The sequence below is a fragment of the Arachis ipaensis genome, chromosome B04 (assembly GCF_000816755.2).
Source record: "Arachis ipaensis cultivar K30076 chromosome B04, Araip1.1, whole genome shotgun sequence".
NCBI classification, from domain to species: domain Eukaryota; kingdom Viridiplantae; phylum Streptophyta; class Magnoliopsida; order Fabales; family Fabaceae; genus Arachis; species Arachis ipaensis.
Genome location: NC_029788.2, coordinates 112,256,637 through 112,274,522, shown reverse-complemented (window position 1 = coordinate 112,274,522; position 17,886 = coordinate 112,256,637). Strand labels below are relative to the sequence as shown.

The following is a 17,886-nucleotide window of genomic DNA, read 5'->3' as shown; positions in this document are numbered from 1 at the left end:
AATCTTATTTTCTAGGGAAAAGGGAAAGGAAGAGAGGGGGATGCCATGTCGAGATGAAAAACTGGCAGCATTAAAATAGGGACTCTCTTCCCAGAAATTAAAGAGTCATTACAACACGTTTAAATTGAAGATAATTGAAATCCCCTGCTTGCTTTATTTGAATTGTTTTTTAACTGCTATGCAAGCTGTTGGTCCAACTCTTCTCAAGGACTAATCTCTGTTAAAGCTTTATCGCTTGATCAACTTGTAGGTTATGCTTGCTACTGTCCGATGTGAAGTGAGTTTTCTCCTGAGTTTTTTTCTGCCGTCGCATCTGACTTTCTTCTATTTTGTTCTGTTGTATTCTGTCAAACAACTTCCGAGTTTTCTTCTGTTTTCTTCAAACCGAACCCTTAGTTTTGGATGTGCTCTAATTTTGAACCATTGCATAACCCAGTTTCAGGAAAGATGAAATGGTACAGAACTACAGATTTTAAAATCTCTCAATGTTGAACTTTTCATTTCAACGGATCCTGCTGTAAGTTTCTTCCTCACTGTGGTTCACTTTTTGATTAGTTAGGACTTAATTAAATTGCATGAATTAATTTGATAGGATCACAGCTTTTTCCTTTGCTGTGTAAATAGATTATGTTTGTTGTTTGTATATTGAATTAGTAGATTACTGCTAGAGTAGGAAGGGATTTGAGCTAATTTAACACGTCTAAGAATCTTAACACGTCGAAAAGTTTTCTGAAGATTCTCTCATCATTATAAGTTGAACCTCTACTTCCTAAGCAGACATGAAAATAAATAAATAAAGCATATCAAACTCATCATGGCCATTAAAATAGAAATACTTTATACTTTGATATTGTTTTCCGGCTCAAGCAGATGCATTATTCCATTTCTCTTCTTATGTGGTCCTCAAATATTTATTATCATTATTAATTAATAATTATCATTGTTAGCCACTGAAATTCGTGACACAAAAAAGAAAGAAACAACAGCCTCTAATAGCAATACCACATTTCCTCGGCTTAGTGTCACTTTGTATTTGCTTTTTCAGTTTTTTCAACTTATAACTGTACTCGCAATAAGAATTTAGGGAGTAAAAACCGTACTTACAAATGAGGTTATCTTGGTTTGAAATTTAATGTGTAATTTCACACATCAAACTCATCCAAAACTATGTAGTCCAAATTGAGTCAATTTGACTAAAAACACATTTAATATTTATGTCTCATTAATTTCCAAATATTTGCTTCTCAAAACCAAATTCAGCATACTTATAATGAGAATTATGAGCAATCCCCTCAAACAATTTTGGCAGCTAAAAAATATTCACTTCACAGATGCGATCAAGAAGACTCCATTAACCACTATAGACAGTGGTAACCCACTTGAAAATTCATCATAAAAATTTCACAGGAATACCATAGAGTAAAATCACATATCAACATAAAAATAAATATACTGGTCAACTGTGAATTGAAAACATACGAAATGATGAATTGAAAAGGCATAATGATTAACTAACCTCCAAGCGTTTAGGCAGAGTCCTGCGCGGCGGCGGTGGAAGCAGCGTGCGGCGGCGGACGCAGGGAGTGGCGGCGTCTGATGCGTGTTGTGGCGGCGAACCAGAGATACAGCAGAGGAAGAAGATGAGAAAATGGTGTTGTTTGAAATTGAACCTATAAACCCTAGCAGACCTCTCTTCTCCTTTGAATCTGAAACTAAAAGAAAAAGGGAAAAAGTGTAAATAACAAAAGTTAAAGGGATCAAAATCTATTTAATAAATTTTTTTTAAAAAAATGGGGTACATTTTGTAATTATTTTTATGATGGTTAATGATAAACCTACAAAAATATGGGAGCAAGGAATCCATGGCCTATATATATATATGGCCATGGATTGCTTGCTCCTACATTTTTGTAGGTTTATCATTAACCATCATAAAAATAATTACAAAATGTACCCCATTTTTTTTTTGAAAAATTTATTAAATAGATTTTGATCCCTTTAACTTTTGTTATTTACACTTTTTCCCTTTATCTTTTAGTTTCAGATTCAAAGAAGAAGAGAGGTCTGCTAGGGTTTATAGATTCAATTTCAATCAACGACATTTACTCATCTTCTTCCTCTGCTGTATCTCTGGTTCGCCTATTCTTGCCGCCACAACACGCATCAGACGCCGCCGCTCCCTGCGTCTGCCGCCACTCCTCACAGACTCGGAGGAACGAACTATCAGTATCACCACCCTGTTAAATTTCGCAGAGAAAGAATGAGAACCAGAGCGACCCTTGATGACACTGAAATAGGACAACTTTTCTCAACCCTACTTCTTGTTGAGGACGACAAACCCAGCAAGGTATACTTTTTCCTCTGCCTTTTTTCCAGTTCGGTTTGATTCTTTTAGAATAGTCAAGATGATGAATTTTGAATCCTTAGGGTAGCTTTTCAGGCAATGATTTTTGCCCTGCTTCGAGTTTCCTTGGTGTTTTGATTTGAATTTGATATGCTTTATTTATTTATTTTCATGTCTGCTTAGGAAGTAGAGGAAAGTGTAAAAGTGCTAAAAGATGCAGCTAAGACGAGAAAGGTAGCAGCAGAGAAGGTTCTGTCTGCACTTTTTGTCATTGAGAAAGCGAAAATTGATCCTTCTGGCTTTCTTGAAACCCTGGGTGGCAATGAATCCCCTGGGAGGACATGAATGCTAATTTTCACCGCTGAGGTGAACATATTTGTATTACTTTTTTGTTTGCTCGTTCTTTGGCTAGTAGTTTGATCATGGCCTTGACATTTGTTTTCAGTCTATGGAGTATGTAGTGATAAAATTATGATTCTTCCTCAGCTTAATTTGCTCTGTGCTGCATTATTATGATTATTGTTATTTCTTTGCTCTCACAAATATATTAATGTTTTTGACGGCTCTGATATGTCAATTCAAGTGATTCTTGGGTTATTATAGTGTCACAATCATTCAGTTGGAGTTTCGAGGCTCACTCCCTCACTCCTGCTCGTGCAGCTAACGATTCAGCAGTGGAAGCACAGTCGCCGGGCTCACCTCCTGCCTCCGTCGCGAAGCTCTGTTCCACAGTTGCCGGCGCCATCTCTGTTCCACCAGTCAGCGCTGCTCCCCCTCTTGTTCAGTATCTGCTCTGTTCTAGCTTCTAGCTTCTAAGTTCGATTTTAGGATTTTTTATCATATATCTGGACCTCTACCATCAACTTGACCCTTCCAAAGGAACTGTCTCATCATAGAAGACAATTTATCACAAACCTAATTTGGAAAAAAAGATACCTGCATATGATAGACAGGAATGGATGCTGTAACAGAATTGATCAGGCAAAGTCTCCCTGCTTTATTTAGAAGCCTTCCTTTCTAGTTAGCTAATCTTCCCCTCACCTTTTCAATCATCGAATGAAAAGAAGCCCTACTGGTACGGGAATGATTAAGGTTAACTCCAAGATATCTTCCTAAGTCCAAAGCAAAACGTATTGAAGAAACACTAGTAAAAATATCTCTTCTACGAGCAGTCACATTTTTAGAACAAAAAGCTTTAGACTTTTCAAGATTCACTTTCATGCCAGATGCCTTGCAAAAAAGGTTAAGAGAATGTATGACCATTTGGACCTGACTCTTTGTAGCCTGACAGAAAAGTAAGAGATCATCTGCAAACATTAAATGAGAAAATTTTGGGCCATCCCTAGTGATAGAAACTGGTTTTCACACACCCTCGACCACCTTATGAGATATATAGCAAGCAAGTCTTTCCATACAAAGCACAAATAAGTAAGGAGACATTGGATCACCCTGTCTAAGCCCCCTTCTAGGAGCAAAACTATCCAATCTATTCCCATTCCACATAATAGAAAGAGATGATGCACGGACACAATTCATAATCAAATTAACAGTGATGATAGGAAAACCAAAAGCAATGAGAGTACTCTCCAAAAACCTCCAATCCATCCTATCATAAGCTTTTTCAAGATCAATTTTAAAAGCAAGAGTACCTTTCTTGGATTTTGTATGCTTCATGAAATTCAGAATTTCTTGGGCCACAATAATATTATCAGGAGCACCACGACCCAGAATAAAACCTCCTTGCAAAGGACTAACAATATCTGGAAGAAAAGGCCGAAGTCGATTAGTCAATACTTTGGTGATAATTTTATAAACAACATTACACAAGCTAATATGCCTGAAATCCTTCATAAAGGTAAAGCTCACAGTCATCTAGAGTAGCAGCTAATAGACTAGCTCTGTGAGAAGAAAAATAAGCACCTGTACTCTCATCTGGCGCCACAATCTCATTAAAATCACCAACGGCCATCCACGGTCCATTATGGCCTGAATTAATAGAACGCAAATGATCCCAAAGCATACTTCTTTTTTCGAATTGAGGACTCCCATACACTGCACTACAAAGCCAAACTAAGTTACCCACACTCACTTTCACTATGATACATTGGTCAATTCGGTCAATAACCACACAAGAAGCATTAGCAATAGAAGATAGAAACCAAATGCCACCCCTGTGTCCTACTGCTTCCTCAATACCAACACAATGAAAACCCAACTTATCCCAAAAATTCTTCAAATTATTAAACATGGTATGAGTCTCAAAGAGAAAGAAGAAAGATCGTTTATATATTCTCACAAAATTTTTGCAATGCACACGGGCCATCTTGTTAGACGCATCCCTCACATTCCAGGCTATGATATTGAAACTATCCATAAAAAACAGTAAAAAGGGAGCTCCAATAACAAACCCGAGACTCAACATGATGTCCCTGTCTCCAACGATCCCGCCTTTAATGGACTCTCAAGTTGCAGCACAATTTTCGCTGTTGAAACTTGCGCCACACCCATCGTCGATGCTCCATCCTTATCTACTGGTGAATTCTGCAAAGAGTTTGGGCGAGGACGCTTTCGCACAGTGCCATTTGTTGTCTCACCTTGCTGCTGATGGTGAACGTTGTGTCGGGTCCCCGAAGAAGCCACACTAACCAGTTTTCCAATATTGATGCCCCTGCTTAATTTTACTTTGGATCCAGTAGCATGTGTTGTACGTTGGTGATTAGGCCTTGTCCAAGTATTGGTAGCCTTGTTAGGAGTCTTCTTTGCTTTTGGTTGGACCTGATGGGTGCTAGGAGAAGGCTTTTGACCCATTTTATATTTTCCTTTCCTAATCACCTGAGTCCAGCCTTCCAAATCCTCATGTTGTGCATGGTCTACATGAACAGCATGCAAATCACTCTCCACCAAATCCAGGACAGCAACATTTACAGTCTCATCTCCAAGATTCTTGCCAAAATTAAAACTTTCCTTTTCCACATGCACTAGATTTTTTGAATTTGAACTTTCTGGCTGCTTTGCTACATCGCCGACCACCCTGGCATTAGTTCCTCCTCCCGCATTGCTGGCAGTCTTGCACACCTTCATATCATGACCAAACTTGAGACAGGAGCCACAAATAAGGTGAAGACTTTCATATTCAACCTCATATTCAACACCTTCAACAAGAATCTTCTTAGTCACTGGCAATCCTAAATCTATCTGAACACAGGCTCGAGCATATCGTCCTCTTTCAGCTAATTTTGTTGCCAAATCAATCTTGACGGGAATGCCAACTACAGCCGCAACACGGAGCATTGCATCTTCTTGGTAGCACCAAATTGGTAATCCAGAAATTCTAATCCACACTAAAATTGCTCCAAAACAGTTTTCACTTGATCTAAACTCTTGATCCCAAGGCTTCACTGCCACATAATTTCCCTCAATTATCCATGGGCCTCCTAAGAGAACTTTTTCTCGCTCCTCAGCCACATCAAACTTCACAAGAAAGTAGTCAAACCCTACGTCCAATAAATCAAAACCTCCCTTAATCCGCCATACTGTTCGGAGTTTATGAGACAATGCAGTGTAGCTATAATGTTTACCTAACACCTTAATCACTATAGCATCCTTATATGGTTCTACCAAACAATTCTTAGCTTCTTGGGTAAACGTGACACTCGGTGGCAAGAGATCTCCTTGCTTCCCAGAAACTACCGCAATGTTATCTCCCAACAAAGTTTCAACGAGTGAAAAAGCTTTAGCAATCTTAGAACCCACAACTTTATCCCTGAAAGAAACCTTCAAAGGCTTAGAAACCCCTCCCGAAGTATGATCCTCCTTTTTTCCTGATGCAAGCCCTCCCCCGCTCTCCCCTTTATCTCTTCTGCCGACATTATCGGCTGCCTCAAAGTCTCTTCCCCGCTCACTCCACCGCTCATCTTCAATTTTCAAAATTAATTCTTGTTCTAGTATGGCTGTTGATATGTTTGTAATCATTTTTAATAATTTTATTAAAAAAGCATATATATTTGAATCTTGTGGGTTTTGGCCCGTGATTTTTCATGTTAAAAATAAGCAAAATTAACTAAATTTTTTATTTTTTTAATTTTTTTTTCAAAATCCTCCCCTCTTACTATTGTACTGTTGGCGGAGCGTCACACTGTTTTGTTTTCTTTAGTTTTTTTTCCCCTCTAATTGGGAGAGAATATTTGGAGTTGTTGTGTACTTGTGTTCCCTCTTTTTTATGATTTTTTCCCATTTTTCATTCATTATTGCCCCTTAAAGCACAAGAGAAGAAGATATATTAATAGATTAGATTAATAAAAAAGAAAGGGAGACATATATTTTGACCATTTTTTTAAAAGAATTTTCAAAGCAATAATAAATTAACAAAGGAGAATATTATGAGACCTCAATCACTTGTGTATCTTCAAATCCACTAATATTGTGTTTGGATATTTCTTTATTATTAATATTAGTAGGAATTGAAAGTACTAGATCCATTACACAAGTCTAATAATACTTTTAATTTATATGATATATATGATAAAGATACACAATTTTAAGTTTAATTTTTGTGGGCCAACCAGATACAAATATGCCTTAATATTATTTATATATCTTTCAATTGGATAAGCAACTATCTAGAGCTATTTCATTAATTAGATACAAAAACACAATATTCATTTTGCAATAATTTCTTTTAATACAAATTACACACGCAATTTAGCAAATTATATTCATTTTTTATTTAATTAATATATTAACTAATTTACTAACGAAGTCAATATTTGTATAATACATAATAACATAAATAATTTAAACATTTTTTATTTTAACTAAGATTGTTTTAAAGTACAATAACAAAAAAGTTAATTCTATAAGTTTAACCATAAATTAAAGTTTTATATAGATTAATATTATCAATAGATCAAAATATCCTTAAGTCTTGTGGTCATCATTTTGACACTCTTATGTGATCACCATTTTAGCACTGCTGAAAATATGGCAAACCAAAATAAAAATTAAAAATAACATATAAAATTAATTATAATTTACACTACTCATTTATATATGATTGATTTAAAGCAATAAAACAAGAAATGAACATTTCAATAGTTGTCAGAATTGAAACTCAAATATTTTCTTTATATAATCATCATGATGATCTTGCATTGTTTCTTCAATAAATAAGCAAATAACTCTCTAAGTCAGCCAAGAAAGTCATTAATTACATGCAGAAAAGTAAAATTACTTTAAGATTTATAATTATTTCTAAACAGAATCAATAATCTTTTAGCTCAATTGTTACTTAAGAGATATACAAACATAATATACAAGTAAACATGTAATTCAAAATTCAAAGTGTTATAAAGGCACTTGACGTGCATGAATTAAAAAAAAATAATTATAACAATCCAATTAAATTAATAGTATGGCTGTTGATATGTTTGTAATAATTTTTAATAATTTTATTAAAAAAGCATATATATTTGAATCTTGTGGGTTTTGGCCCGTGATTTTCCATGTTAAAAAGAAGCAAAATTAACTAGATTTTTTATTTTTTTATTTTTTTTTCAAAATCCTCCCCTCTCTTACTGTTGGCGGAGCGTCACACTGTTTTGTTTTCTATAGTTTTTTTTACCACTAATTGGGAGAGAATATTTGGAGTTGTTGTGTACTTGTGTTCCCTCTTTTTTATGATTTTTTCCCATTTTTCATTCATTATTGCCCCTTAAAGCACAACAGAAGAAGATATATTAATAGATTAGATTAATAAAAAAGAAAGGGAGACATATATTTTGACCATTTTTTTTAAAAGAATTTTCAAAGCAATAATAAATTAACAAAGGAGAAGATTATGAGACCTCAATCACTTGTGTATCTTCAAATCCACTAATATTGTGTTTGGATATTTCTTTATTATTAATATTAGTAGGAATTGAAAGTACTAGATCCATTACACAAGTCTAATAATACTTTTAATTTATATGATATATATGATAAAGATACACAATTTTAAGTTTAATTTTTGTGGGCTAACCAGATACAAATATGCCTTAATATTATTTATATATCTTTCAATTGGATAAGCAACTATCTAGAGCTATTTCATTAATTAGATACAAAAACACAACATTCATTTTGCAATAATTTCTTTTAATACAAATTACACACGCAATTTAGCAAATTATATTCATTTTTTATTTAATTAATATATTAACTAATTTACTAACGAAGTCAATATTTGTATAATACATAATAACATAAATAATTTAAACATTTTTTATTTTAACTAAGATTGTTTTAAAGTACAATAACAAAAAAGTTAATTCTATAAGTTTAACCATAAATTAAAGTTTTATATAGATTAATATCATCAATAGATCAAAAATATCCTTAAGTCTTGTGGTCATCATTTTGACACTCTTATGTGATCACCATTTTAGCACTGCTGAAAATATGGCAAACCAAAATAAAAATTAAAAATAACATATAAAATTAATTATAATTTACACTACTCATTTATATATGATTGATTTAAAGCAATAAAACAAGAAACGAACATTTCAATAGTTGTCAGAATTGAAACTCAAATATTTCCTTTATATAATCATCATGATGATCTTGCATTGTTTCTTCAATAAATAAGCAAATAACTCTCTAAGTCAGCCAAGAAAGTCATTAATTACATGCAGAAAAGTAAAATTACTTTAAGATTTATAATTATTTCTAAACAGAATCAATAATCTTTTAGCTCAATTGTTACTTAAGAGATATACAAACATAATATACAAGTAAACATGCAATTCAAAATTCAAAGTGTTATAAAGGCACTTGACGTGCATGAATAAAAAAAAATAATTATAACAATCCAATTAAATTAAATGTACGTAATTCTTTAATTTTAAGCACAAGAGATTAAAATCAATCAAAATTTATTATCTAAACCATCAACAATACCAATCTCAATAATTAGAATAATATATTTAAAATTCACTAGTTAAAGCTAATTCCAATTTCAAATTAAGTTAAACCTAAAAATTTAGGTCCAATTAAATTTAAATTAAATCTGAACAACAAAATTAAAACTAAGAAGAATTTTTGAGTTTTAAATTATAAACACATACCTTTTGTTTAGGTGAACCTAATCATTTAGTTCTTCAATTATCGAATTTGCTGTGTCATATAATCAGCTATGAGATGCATCTGAATGCTGTAAGAGAGGTACTATCGGAGAAGATATGATGGACTCTAGTGATATTGATTCAAGTTTTTCTTGTAACATTTCCACCACTTTACACATTTTTGGTCTATCTGATGGATTCATTTGGATGCACCATAAACTGACAAATAAAATCTTTTTTATTATATCTTCATCATCTTTTCCAGAAGCAAATCTCAATAGATGAATTTTATCTTCTTTGATATCCTTCAAAATCTAATCAGAAAAGTATTCAGTACTATGAGATTCTCCAATATCATAATTATCGTTTCCTCCAATCATTTCAAGAATTAGCATTCCATAACTATATACATCTGACTTGTGAGAAACTCTACCATTCCTTCGACTAAACATTTCTGGTGAAAAATGGGAATGCCAACTGCAGCCGCAACACGGAGCATTGCATCTTCTTGGTAGCACCAAATTGGTAATTCAGAAATTCTAATCCACACTAAAGTTGCTCCAAAACAGTTTTCACTTGATCTAAACTCTTGATCCCAAGGCTTCACTGCCACATAATTTCCCTCAATTATCCATGGGCCTCCTAAGAGAACCTTTTCTCGCTCCTCAGCCACATCAAACTTCACAAGAAAGTAGTCAAACCCTACGTCCAATAAATCAAAACCTCCCTTAATCCGCCATACCGTTCGGAGTTTATGAGACAATGCAGTGTAGCTATAATGTTTACCTAACACCTTAATCACTATAGCATCCTTATATGGTTCTGCCAAACAATTCTTAGCTTCTTGGGTAAACGTGACACTCGGTGGCAAGAGATCTCCTTGCTTCCCAGAAACTACTGCAATGTTATCTCCCAACAAAGTTTCAACGAGTGAAAAAGCTTTAGCAATCTTAGAACCCACAACTTTATCCCTGAAAGAAACCTTCAAAGGCTTAGAAACCCCTCCCGAAGTATGATCCTCCTTTTTTCCTGATGCAAGCCCTCCCCCGCTCTCCCCTTTATCTCTTCTGCCGACATTATCGGCTGCCTCAAAGTCTCTTCCCCGCTCACTCCACCGCTCATCTTCAATTTTCAAAATTAATTCTTGTTCTAGTATGGCTGTTGATATGTTTGTAATAATTTTTAATAATTTTATTAAAAAAGCATATATATTTGAATCTTGTGGGTTTTGGCCCGTGATTTTCCATGTTAAAAAGAAGCAAAATTAACTAGATTTTTTATTTTTTTATTTTTTTTTCAAAATCCTCCCCTCTCTTACTGTTGGCGGAGCGTCACACTGTTTTGTTTTCTATAGTTTTTTTTACCACTAATTGGGAGAGAATATTTGGAGTTGTTGTGTACTTGTGTTCCCTCTTTTTTATGATTTTTTCCCATTTTTCATTCATTATTGCCCCTTAAAGCACAACAGAAGAAGATATATTAATAGATTAGATTAATAAAAAAGAAAGGGAGACATATATTTTGACCATTTTTTTTAAAAGAATTTTCAAAGCAATAATAAATTAACAAAGGAGAAGATTATGAGACCTCAATCACTTGTGTATCTTCAAATCCACTAATATTGTGTTTGGATATTTCTTTATTATTAATATTAGTAGGAATTGAAAGTACTAGATCCATTACACAAGTCTAATAATACTTTTAATTTATATGATATATATGATAAAGATACACAATTTTAAGTTTAATTTTTGTGGGCTAACCAGATACAAATATGCCTTAATATTATTTATATATCTTTCAATTGGATAAGCAACTATCTAGAGCTATTTCATTAATTAGATACAAAAACACAACATTCATTTTGCAATAATTTCTTTTAATACAAATTACACACGCAATTTAGCAAATTATATTCATTTTTTATTTAATTAATATATTAACTAATTTACTAACGAAGTCAATATTTGTATAATACATAATAACATAAATAATTTAAACATTTTTTATTTTAACTAAGATTGTTTTAAAGTACAATAACAAAAAAGTTAATTCTATAAGTTTAACCATAAATTAAAGTTTTATATAGATTAATATTATCAATAGATCAAAATATCCTTAAGTCTTGTGGTCATCATTTTGACACTCTTATGTGATCACCATTTTAGCACTGCTGAAAATATGGCAAACCAAAATAAAAATTAAAAATAACATATAAAATTAATTATAATTTACACTACTCATTTATATATGATTGATTTAAAGCAATAAAACAAGAAACGAACATTTCAATAGTTGTCAGAATTGAAACTCAAATATTTCCTTTATATAATCATCATGATGATCTTGCATTGTTTCTTCAATAAATAAGCAAATAACTCTCTAAGTCAGCCAAGAAAGTCATTAATTACATGCAGAAAAGTAAAATTACTTTAAGATTTATAATTATTTCTAAACAGAATCAATAATCTTTTAGCTCAATTGTTACTTAAGAGATATACAAACATAATATACAAGTAAACATGCAATTCAAAATTCAAAGTGTTATAGAGGCATTTGACGTGCATGAATCAAAAAAAAAATAATTATAACAATCCAATTAAATTAAATGTACGTAATTCTTTAATTTTAAGCACAAGAGATTAAAATCAATCAAAATTTATTATCTAAACCATCAACAATACCAATCTCAATAATTAGAATAATATATTTAAAATTCACTAGCTAAAGCTAATTCTAATTTCAAATTAAGTTAAACCTAAAAATTTAGGTCCAATTAAATTTAAATTAAATCTGAACATCAAAATTAAAACTAAGAAGAATTTTTGAGTTTTAAATTATAAACACATACCTTTTGTTTAGGTGAACCTAATCATTTAGTTCTTCAATTATCGAATTTGCTGTGTCATATAATCAGCTATGAGATGCATCTGAATGCTATAAGAGAGGTACTGTCGGAGAAGATATGATGGACTCTAGTGATATTGATTCAAGTTTTCCTTGTAACATTTCCACCACTTTACACATTTTTGGTCTATCTGATGGATTCATTTGGATGCACCATAAACCGACAAATAAAATCTTTTTTATTATATCTTCATCATCTTTTCCAGAAGCAAATCTCAATAGACGAATTTTATCTTCTTTGATATCCTTCAAAATCCAATCAGAAAAGTATTCAGTACTATGAGATTCTCCAATATCATAATTATCGTTTCCTCCAATCATTTCAAGAATTAGCATTCCATAACTATATACATCTGACTTGTGAGAAACTCTACCATTCCTTCGACTAAACATTTCTGGTGAAATATAACCCGGAATCCCTCTTCTGTCTAATATAGACACAACACTTTCATCCTTTTTGCATATTCTAGCTAGTCCAAAATCAGCAATTTTTGGACAAAATTTTTCATCAAGAAGCATATTTTGGGGTTTGATATCAAAATGCAAAATTCTTGTATTGCACCCTCGATGTAAGTAGTCTAACCCTTGAGCAACGCCAGTTACAATCTGAAGTAGTGTTTTCCAATCTAACTCGGAAGATCCCTCTTTACATTTATATTTATCCAAAGAGCCCTTAGACATGAATTCATAAATAAGAGCCTGTTTATTCATTTCATAGCAAAATTCCAAAAGTGAAACAATGTTCACATGAGATGTTCTACTGATAGTAACAACCTCGTTTACAAATTCTTCTGCACTTCCTTTCATCTCCTTAAGTATCTTCACTGCCAGTTGACAACCATCATTTAAACTTCCTTTGTATACAATACCAAATCCTCCTTTTCCTAACTCTTCTTGAAATGAGTTTGTCATCTGTTCTACTTCTGCATAAGTATATCTCACTAGTGTTGCATTATTTATTTGCTCCCCAAATTGTCGAACAAGAGATGTTTCTTTGTTCAGCATTATCCTACTGAAATGCCTCTTGCAATAATAAGAAATTGCAACAAAGATCATTACAATAACGCCAACACCAGCTGATATACCTGTTTGCATACATTGAAGTGAGGAATAATTACAAAATAAAAATTTAGATTAAAAAAATGCCAAATTAAATAAATGTATTGTACAATATTTTTTACAAATTAACTTTTAAGTTTAATATTAATTCACATATTATCTAATATATCCCGAAACAATATATATATATAGCGTTTTAGATTTATACTATATAATATAATTAATTTAGCTCTTTATGCCCGGATCTTAATCTAGTATATATATATTTCTATAAATTTTTAAGTTTAACATAGTTTTAATTTTGTTATTTTTTTGTTTCCCATAAGTTTAACATTGCTCAATGTAGAGATAATAATGAGCGTACCTATAATGAAAGTAGAAGAGAGCGAGGTTTTCGGCGAGTGAGACTGCTGGAGAAAAGCATTGCCTGTGGTAATGACAATGGTTTTTTTTGAGAACGGTGGAAGACTTCCCGATAAATTATTGTTAGACACATCCAGAATCTTGAGTTGTCGTAGACTTGTCAAGATATCTAGTATGGAACCGTTCAGTCTATTTCCACCAAGATACAATCCTTCCAGAACCGTTAAATTCTTGAATGAGAGAGATATTGTTCCCGTCAAATTCAAGTTGGTCAAATTTACGGTTCTGATGTTGCCCTTATCATCACAGGTGATAAAATTCCAATCTTGACACGGATTGTTTCCTCGCCACGATTGTGCCAGCAGAAATGGATAATAAAGTGTCTGAGCAACTTGAAGCAGAGTGATGACTCTGTGATCACAAGGTCCAGGATGGTCTAAACAGAATCCATTAGAAGTGAAATTTAGCTTTGGAGCCCGACTCTTATTAAATGCAGGAAGAGGACCCTGCAACCAGTTGTTTTCCAATGAAACTTGAGAGATATTATTGAGAAATCCCAGAAAAGGTGGAACTACACCCGTTAACCGATTGTTTGCAAGCAATAGATATTGCAAGCTGGTGGAATTGGATAAGTCTGGGATAGAACCCTCGATGGAATTCCCCTCAAGATTCACTTCAACCAATTTTGGCATGGATGAAAGAAATTGAATCGTACCCGACAACTTATTATTATGCTTTTGGTTGCTGAGATCCAATCTCTATAGCTTGGTTAGTTTTGAAAAAGACTCAGGCAACACTCCAGTGAGATTGTTTTCTGAGAGATAAAGAAGAGTCAATATGGAAAAAGAATCAAATGTGTTTGGCAAGAAGCCCATGAGGTTTGTAGCCGAGAGTCCGATGGATACAAGGCGTGAGTAGTTATTTAAGTCGGTGGGGAATATCCAAGGTGGGAGCTTGGGGTTGTTTCCCAAGTCAATGAGCGCCAAACTTTCTAAACCCTGAAAGCAACCATGAGGGATGGAATTGAAATTGTTGCTGGACAAAAATATTTGTTCGAGGTTGGAGAGGCTCGAAAAAGAAGGCAAAGGACCACTGAAAAAGTTGTCTCGAAGATCGAGGCAGGAGAGTGCGACAAGAGATTCATTGAGATTTAAAGGAAGTATTCTGTTGAGCCTCCTTGACTTGAGTTCGATCCATATGTAATACAAAAATTTAAAGAGGATCCAAATTTAAATTATATCTTTATTAATTTTAAATTTTTTTCTCAAATGATTCAGTTAAATTGGATTTTATCGGTTTTAATTGATTCTCATTAATTCTAATCTTTAACGGTTTAACCGGTCTTAGATGATCAAATTTTTTCATACACGTTGTAGGAATTTTTGACTGGTAATTTTGACACATTGTAAGAATGTTTCAATAGTGTCATTATTTAAAGGGGGGATTAACTGATCAGATCATATAGTAGTTGGAAATTTTCCACACTTCAGTACCTACCAAATACATTCAATTAGTTTACTATAATTGAAAAATTTTGGCATTTATTAACATACTTGACCAATGTAATTTTAAGGGATAAGTACGATTTTGGTCCCTTAAGTTTAGTGCCAGAATCGAATTCGTCCCTCTTGTTATTTTGCAATTAAAGTCATCCTTAATGTTTTTTTTCGTATTAAAATCGTCCTTTTCAATAAAATTTCTTGTTTTATTCCTAAACTACCCCTATCCTATTTTAATAATAAAAATTATAAAAAAAAAAAAGAAAACGCGTTATTATTATATATGCTAAACGAATTGCTTCTTAAGCGTACTACATGCAAAGATCATAACTTTTTTTGTGTGTTTCATATATTTGAGATAGATTATATAATTTTTCTTTTAATATCACTACCATTACATCCTATATGTAAGTAATACCGTACAACAACAACAACAACAAAGCCTTATCCCACTAAGTGGGGTCGGCTACATGAATCAAACGACGTCATTGTGCTCTGTCATATATCATATCTACAGAGAGACCGTTTACATGTAGATCTCGTTTGACCACCTCATGGATGGTCTTCTTAAGTCTTCCTCTGCCTTTCGCCCCTTATCCATCTTCCATCTCATCCACCCTCCTGACTGGATGTTCTATCGGTCTTCTTCTCACATGTCCAAACCACCTGAGACGCGATTCAACCATCTTTTCCACAATGGGTGCTACCCCAACTCTCTCCCTTATATCTTCGTTCCTTATTTTATCCAATCACGTATGACCACTCATCCATCTCAACATCTTTATCTCTGCCACACTCAGCTTATGTTCGTGCTCCCCTTTAGCCGCCCAACACTCCGTACCATAAAGCATAGCCGGTCTTATAGCGGTGCAATAGAATTTACCTTTAAGTTTTAAAGGCACTTTTTTGTCGCATATAAAACCAGATGCACTCCGCCATTTGACCAACCTGCTTGGATCCTATGATTCACATCCTGTTCAATCTCTCCATTATCCTGTATGATGCACACAAGATACTTAAAACTTTTAACTTTTCGTAGGATGTTTTCTCCAATCTTCACCTCTATATTAGGGTTTTTCCTTCTCATATGTAAGTAATACTGTAATGAAAAAAAATATGTGGTAGAAAAAAATAGTGGTATACCTTTGTTTAGGTTAACATATATAAATTTTGATTTTGAGCATATAACTTTGTTTAGGTTAGCAAATACATACATTTTAATTTTGAGTATATATATAGGGCCATGGATTCCTTGCTCCCATATTTTTGTAGGTTTATCATTAACCATCATAAAAATAATTACAAAATGTACCCCTTTTTTTTTTAAAAAAAATTTATTAAATAGATTTTGATCCCTTTAACTTTTGTTATTTACACTTTTTCCCTTTTTCTTTTAGTTTCAGATTCAAAGGAGAAGAGAGGTCTGCTAGGGTTTATAGGTTCAATTTCAAACAACACCATTTTCTCATCTTCTTCCTCTGCTGTATCTCTGGTTCGCCGCCACAACACGCATCAGACGCCGCCACTCCCTGCGTCCGCCGCCGCACGCTGCTTCCACCGCCGCCGCGCAGGACTCTGCCTAAACGCTTGGAGGTTAGTTAATCATTATGCCTTTTCAATTCATCATTTCGTATGTTTTTAATTCACAATTGACCAGTATATTTATTTTTATGTTGATATGTGATTTTACTCTATGGTATTCCTGTGAAATTTTTATGATGAATTTTCAAGTGGGTTACCACCGTCTATAGTGGTTAATGGAGTCTTCTTGATCGCATCTGTGAAGTGAATATTTTTTAGCTGCCAAAATTGTTTGAGGGGATTGCTCATAATTCTCATTATAAGTATGCTGAATTTGGTTTTGAGAAGCAAATATTTGGAAATTAATGAGACATAAATATTAAATGTGTTTTTAGTCAAATTGACTCAATTTGGACTACATAGTTTTGGATGAGTTTGATGTGTGAAATTACACATTAAATTTCAAACCAAGATAACCTCATTTGTAAGTACAGTTTTTACTCCCTAAATTCTTATTGCGAGTACAGTTATAAGTTGAAAAAACTGAAAAAGCAAATACAAAGTGACACTAAGCCGAGGAAATGTGGTATTGCTATTAGAGGCTGTTGTTTCTTTCTTTTTTATGTCACGAATTTCAACGGCTAACAATGATAATTATTAATTAATAATGATAATAAATATTTGAGGACCACATAAGAAGAGAAATGGAATAATGCATCTGCTTGAGCCGGAAAACAATATCAAAGTATTTTTAATTTCTATTTTAATGGCCATGATGAGTTTGATATGCTTTATTTATTTATTTTCATGTCTGCTTAGGAAGTAGAGGAAAGTGTAAAAGTGCTAAAAGATGCAGCTAAGACGAGAAAGGTAGCAGCAGAGAAGATTCTGTCTGCACTTTCTGTCATTGAGAAAGCGAAAATTGATCCTTCTGGCTTTCTTGAAACCCTGGGTGGCAATGAATCTCCTGGGAGGACATGGATGCTAATTTTCACCGCTGAGGTGAACATATTTCTATTACTTTTTTGTTTGCTCGTTCTTTGGCTATAATCTGTTTCTCCCTTTGCATGCTTATACTTGGCAATTTATA

At 33.2% G+C, this 17,886-nt stretch overlaps 2 protein-coding genes and 1 long non-coding RNA gene across 3 annotated transcripts; 2 read left to right on the top strand and 1 right to left on the bottom strand.

Moving 5' to 3' along the window:
- LOC107637998 lies at nt 1,926–2,835 on the top strand. Its single transcript, XR_001619675.2, has 2 exons — nt 1,926–2,347; nt 2,528–2,835. It is a non-coding gene; the product is annotated as an uncharacterized LOC107637998 (long non-coding RNA).
- LOC107636958 (LEAF RUST 10 DISEASE-RESISTANCE LOCUS RECEPTOR-LIKE PROTEIN KINASE-like 2.2) lies at nt 12,385–14,468 on the bottom strand. Its single transcript, XM_021122560.1, has 2 exons — nt 13,778–14,468; nt 12,385–13,439 (listed from the first exon to the last, which is right to left on the bottom strand). Exons 1-2 carry the CDS (start codon nt 14,466–14,468, stop codon nt 12,385–12,387), a joined length of 1,746 nt encoding a protein of 581 aa, XP_020978219.1.
- LOC110271574 lies at nt 14,614–17,872 on the top strand. Its single transcript, XM_021122559.1, has 3 exons — nt 14,614–14,654; nt 16,673–16,868; nt 17,616–17,872. The coding sequence occupies exons 1-3, from the start codon at nt 14,614–14,616 to the stop codon at nt 17,844–17,846; spliced, it is 468 nt and encodes a 155-aa protein (XP_020978218.1). The 3' UTR covers nt 17,847–17,872.

Bases quoted from the DNA above. Each gene is read 5' to 3' on its own strand.
- LOC110271574 (XM_021122559.1), top strand. From the start codon at position 14,614: ATGGAAAAAGAATCAAATGTGTTTGGCAAGAAGCCCATGAG. The intron at 14,655-16,672 runs GTTTGTAGCCGA...TTTTTCTTTTAG, and splicing joins TTTGGCAAGAAGCCCATGAG to TTTCAGATTCAAAGGAGAAG. The intron at 16,869-17,615 runs GTTAGTTAATCA...ATGTCTGCTTAG, and splicing joins CTCTGCCTAAACGCTTGGAG to GAAGTAGAGGAAAGTGTAAA.
- LOC107636958 (XM_021122560.1), bottom strand. From the start codon at position 14,468: ATGCCAAAATTGGTTGAAGTGAATCTTGAGGGGAATTCCATCGAGGGT. The intron at 13,440-13,777 runs GTACGCTCATTA...GTATGCAAACAG, and splicing joins CTCTTCTACTTTCATTATAG to GTATATCAGCTGGTGTTGGC.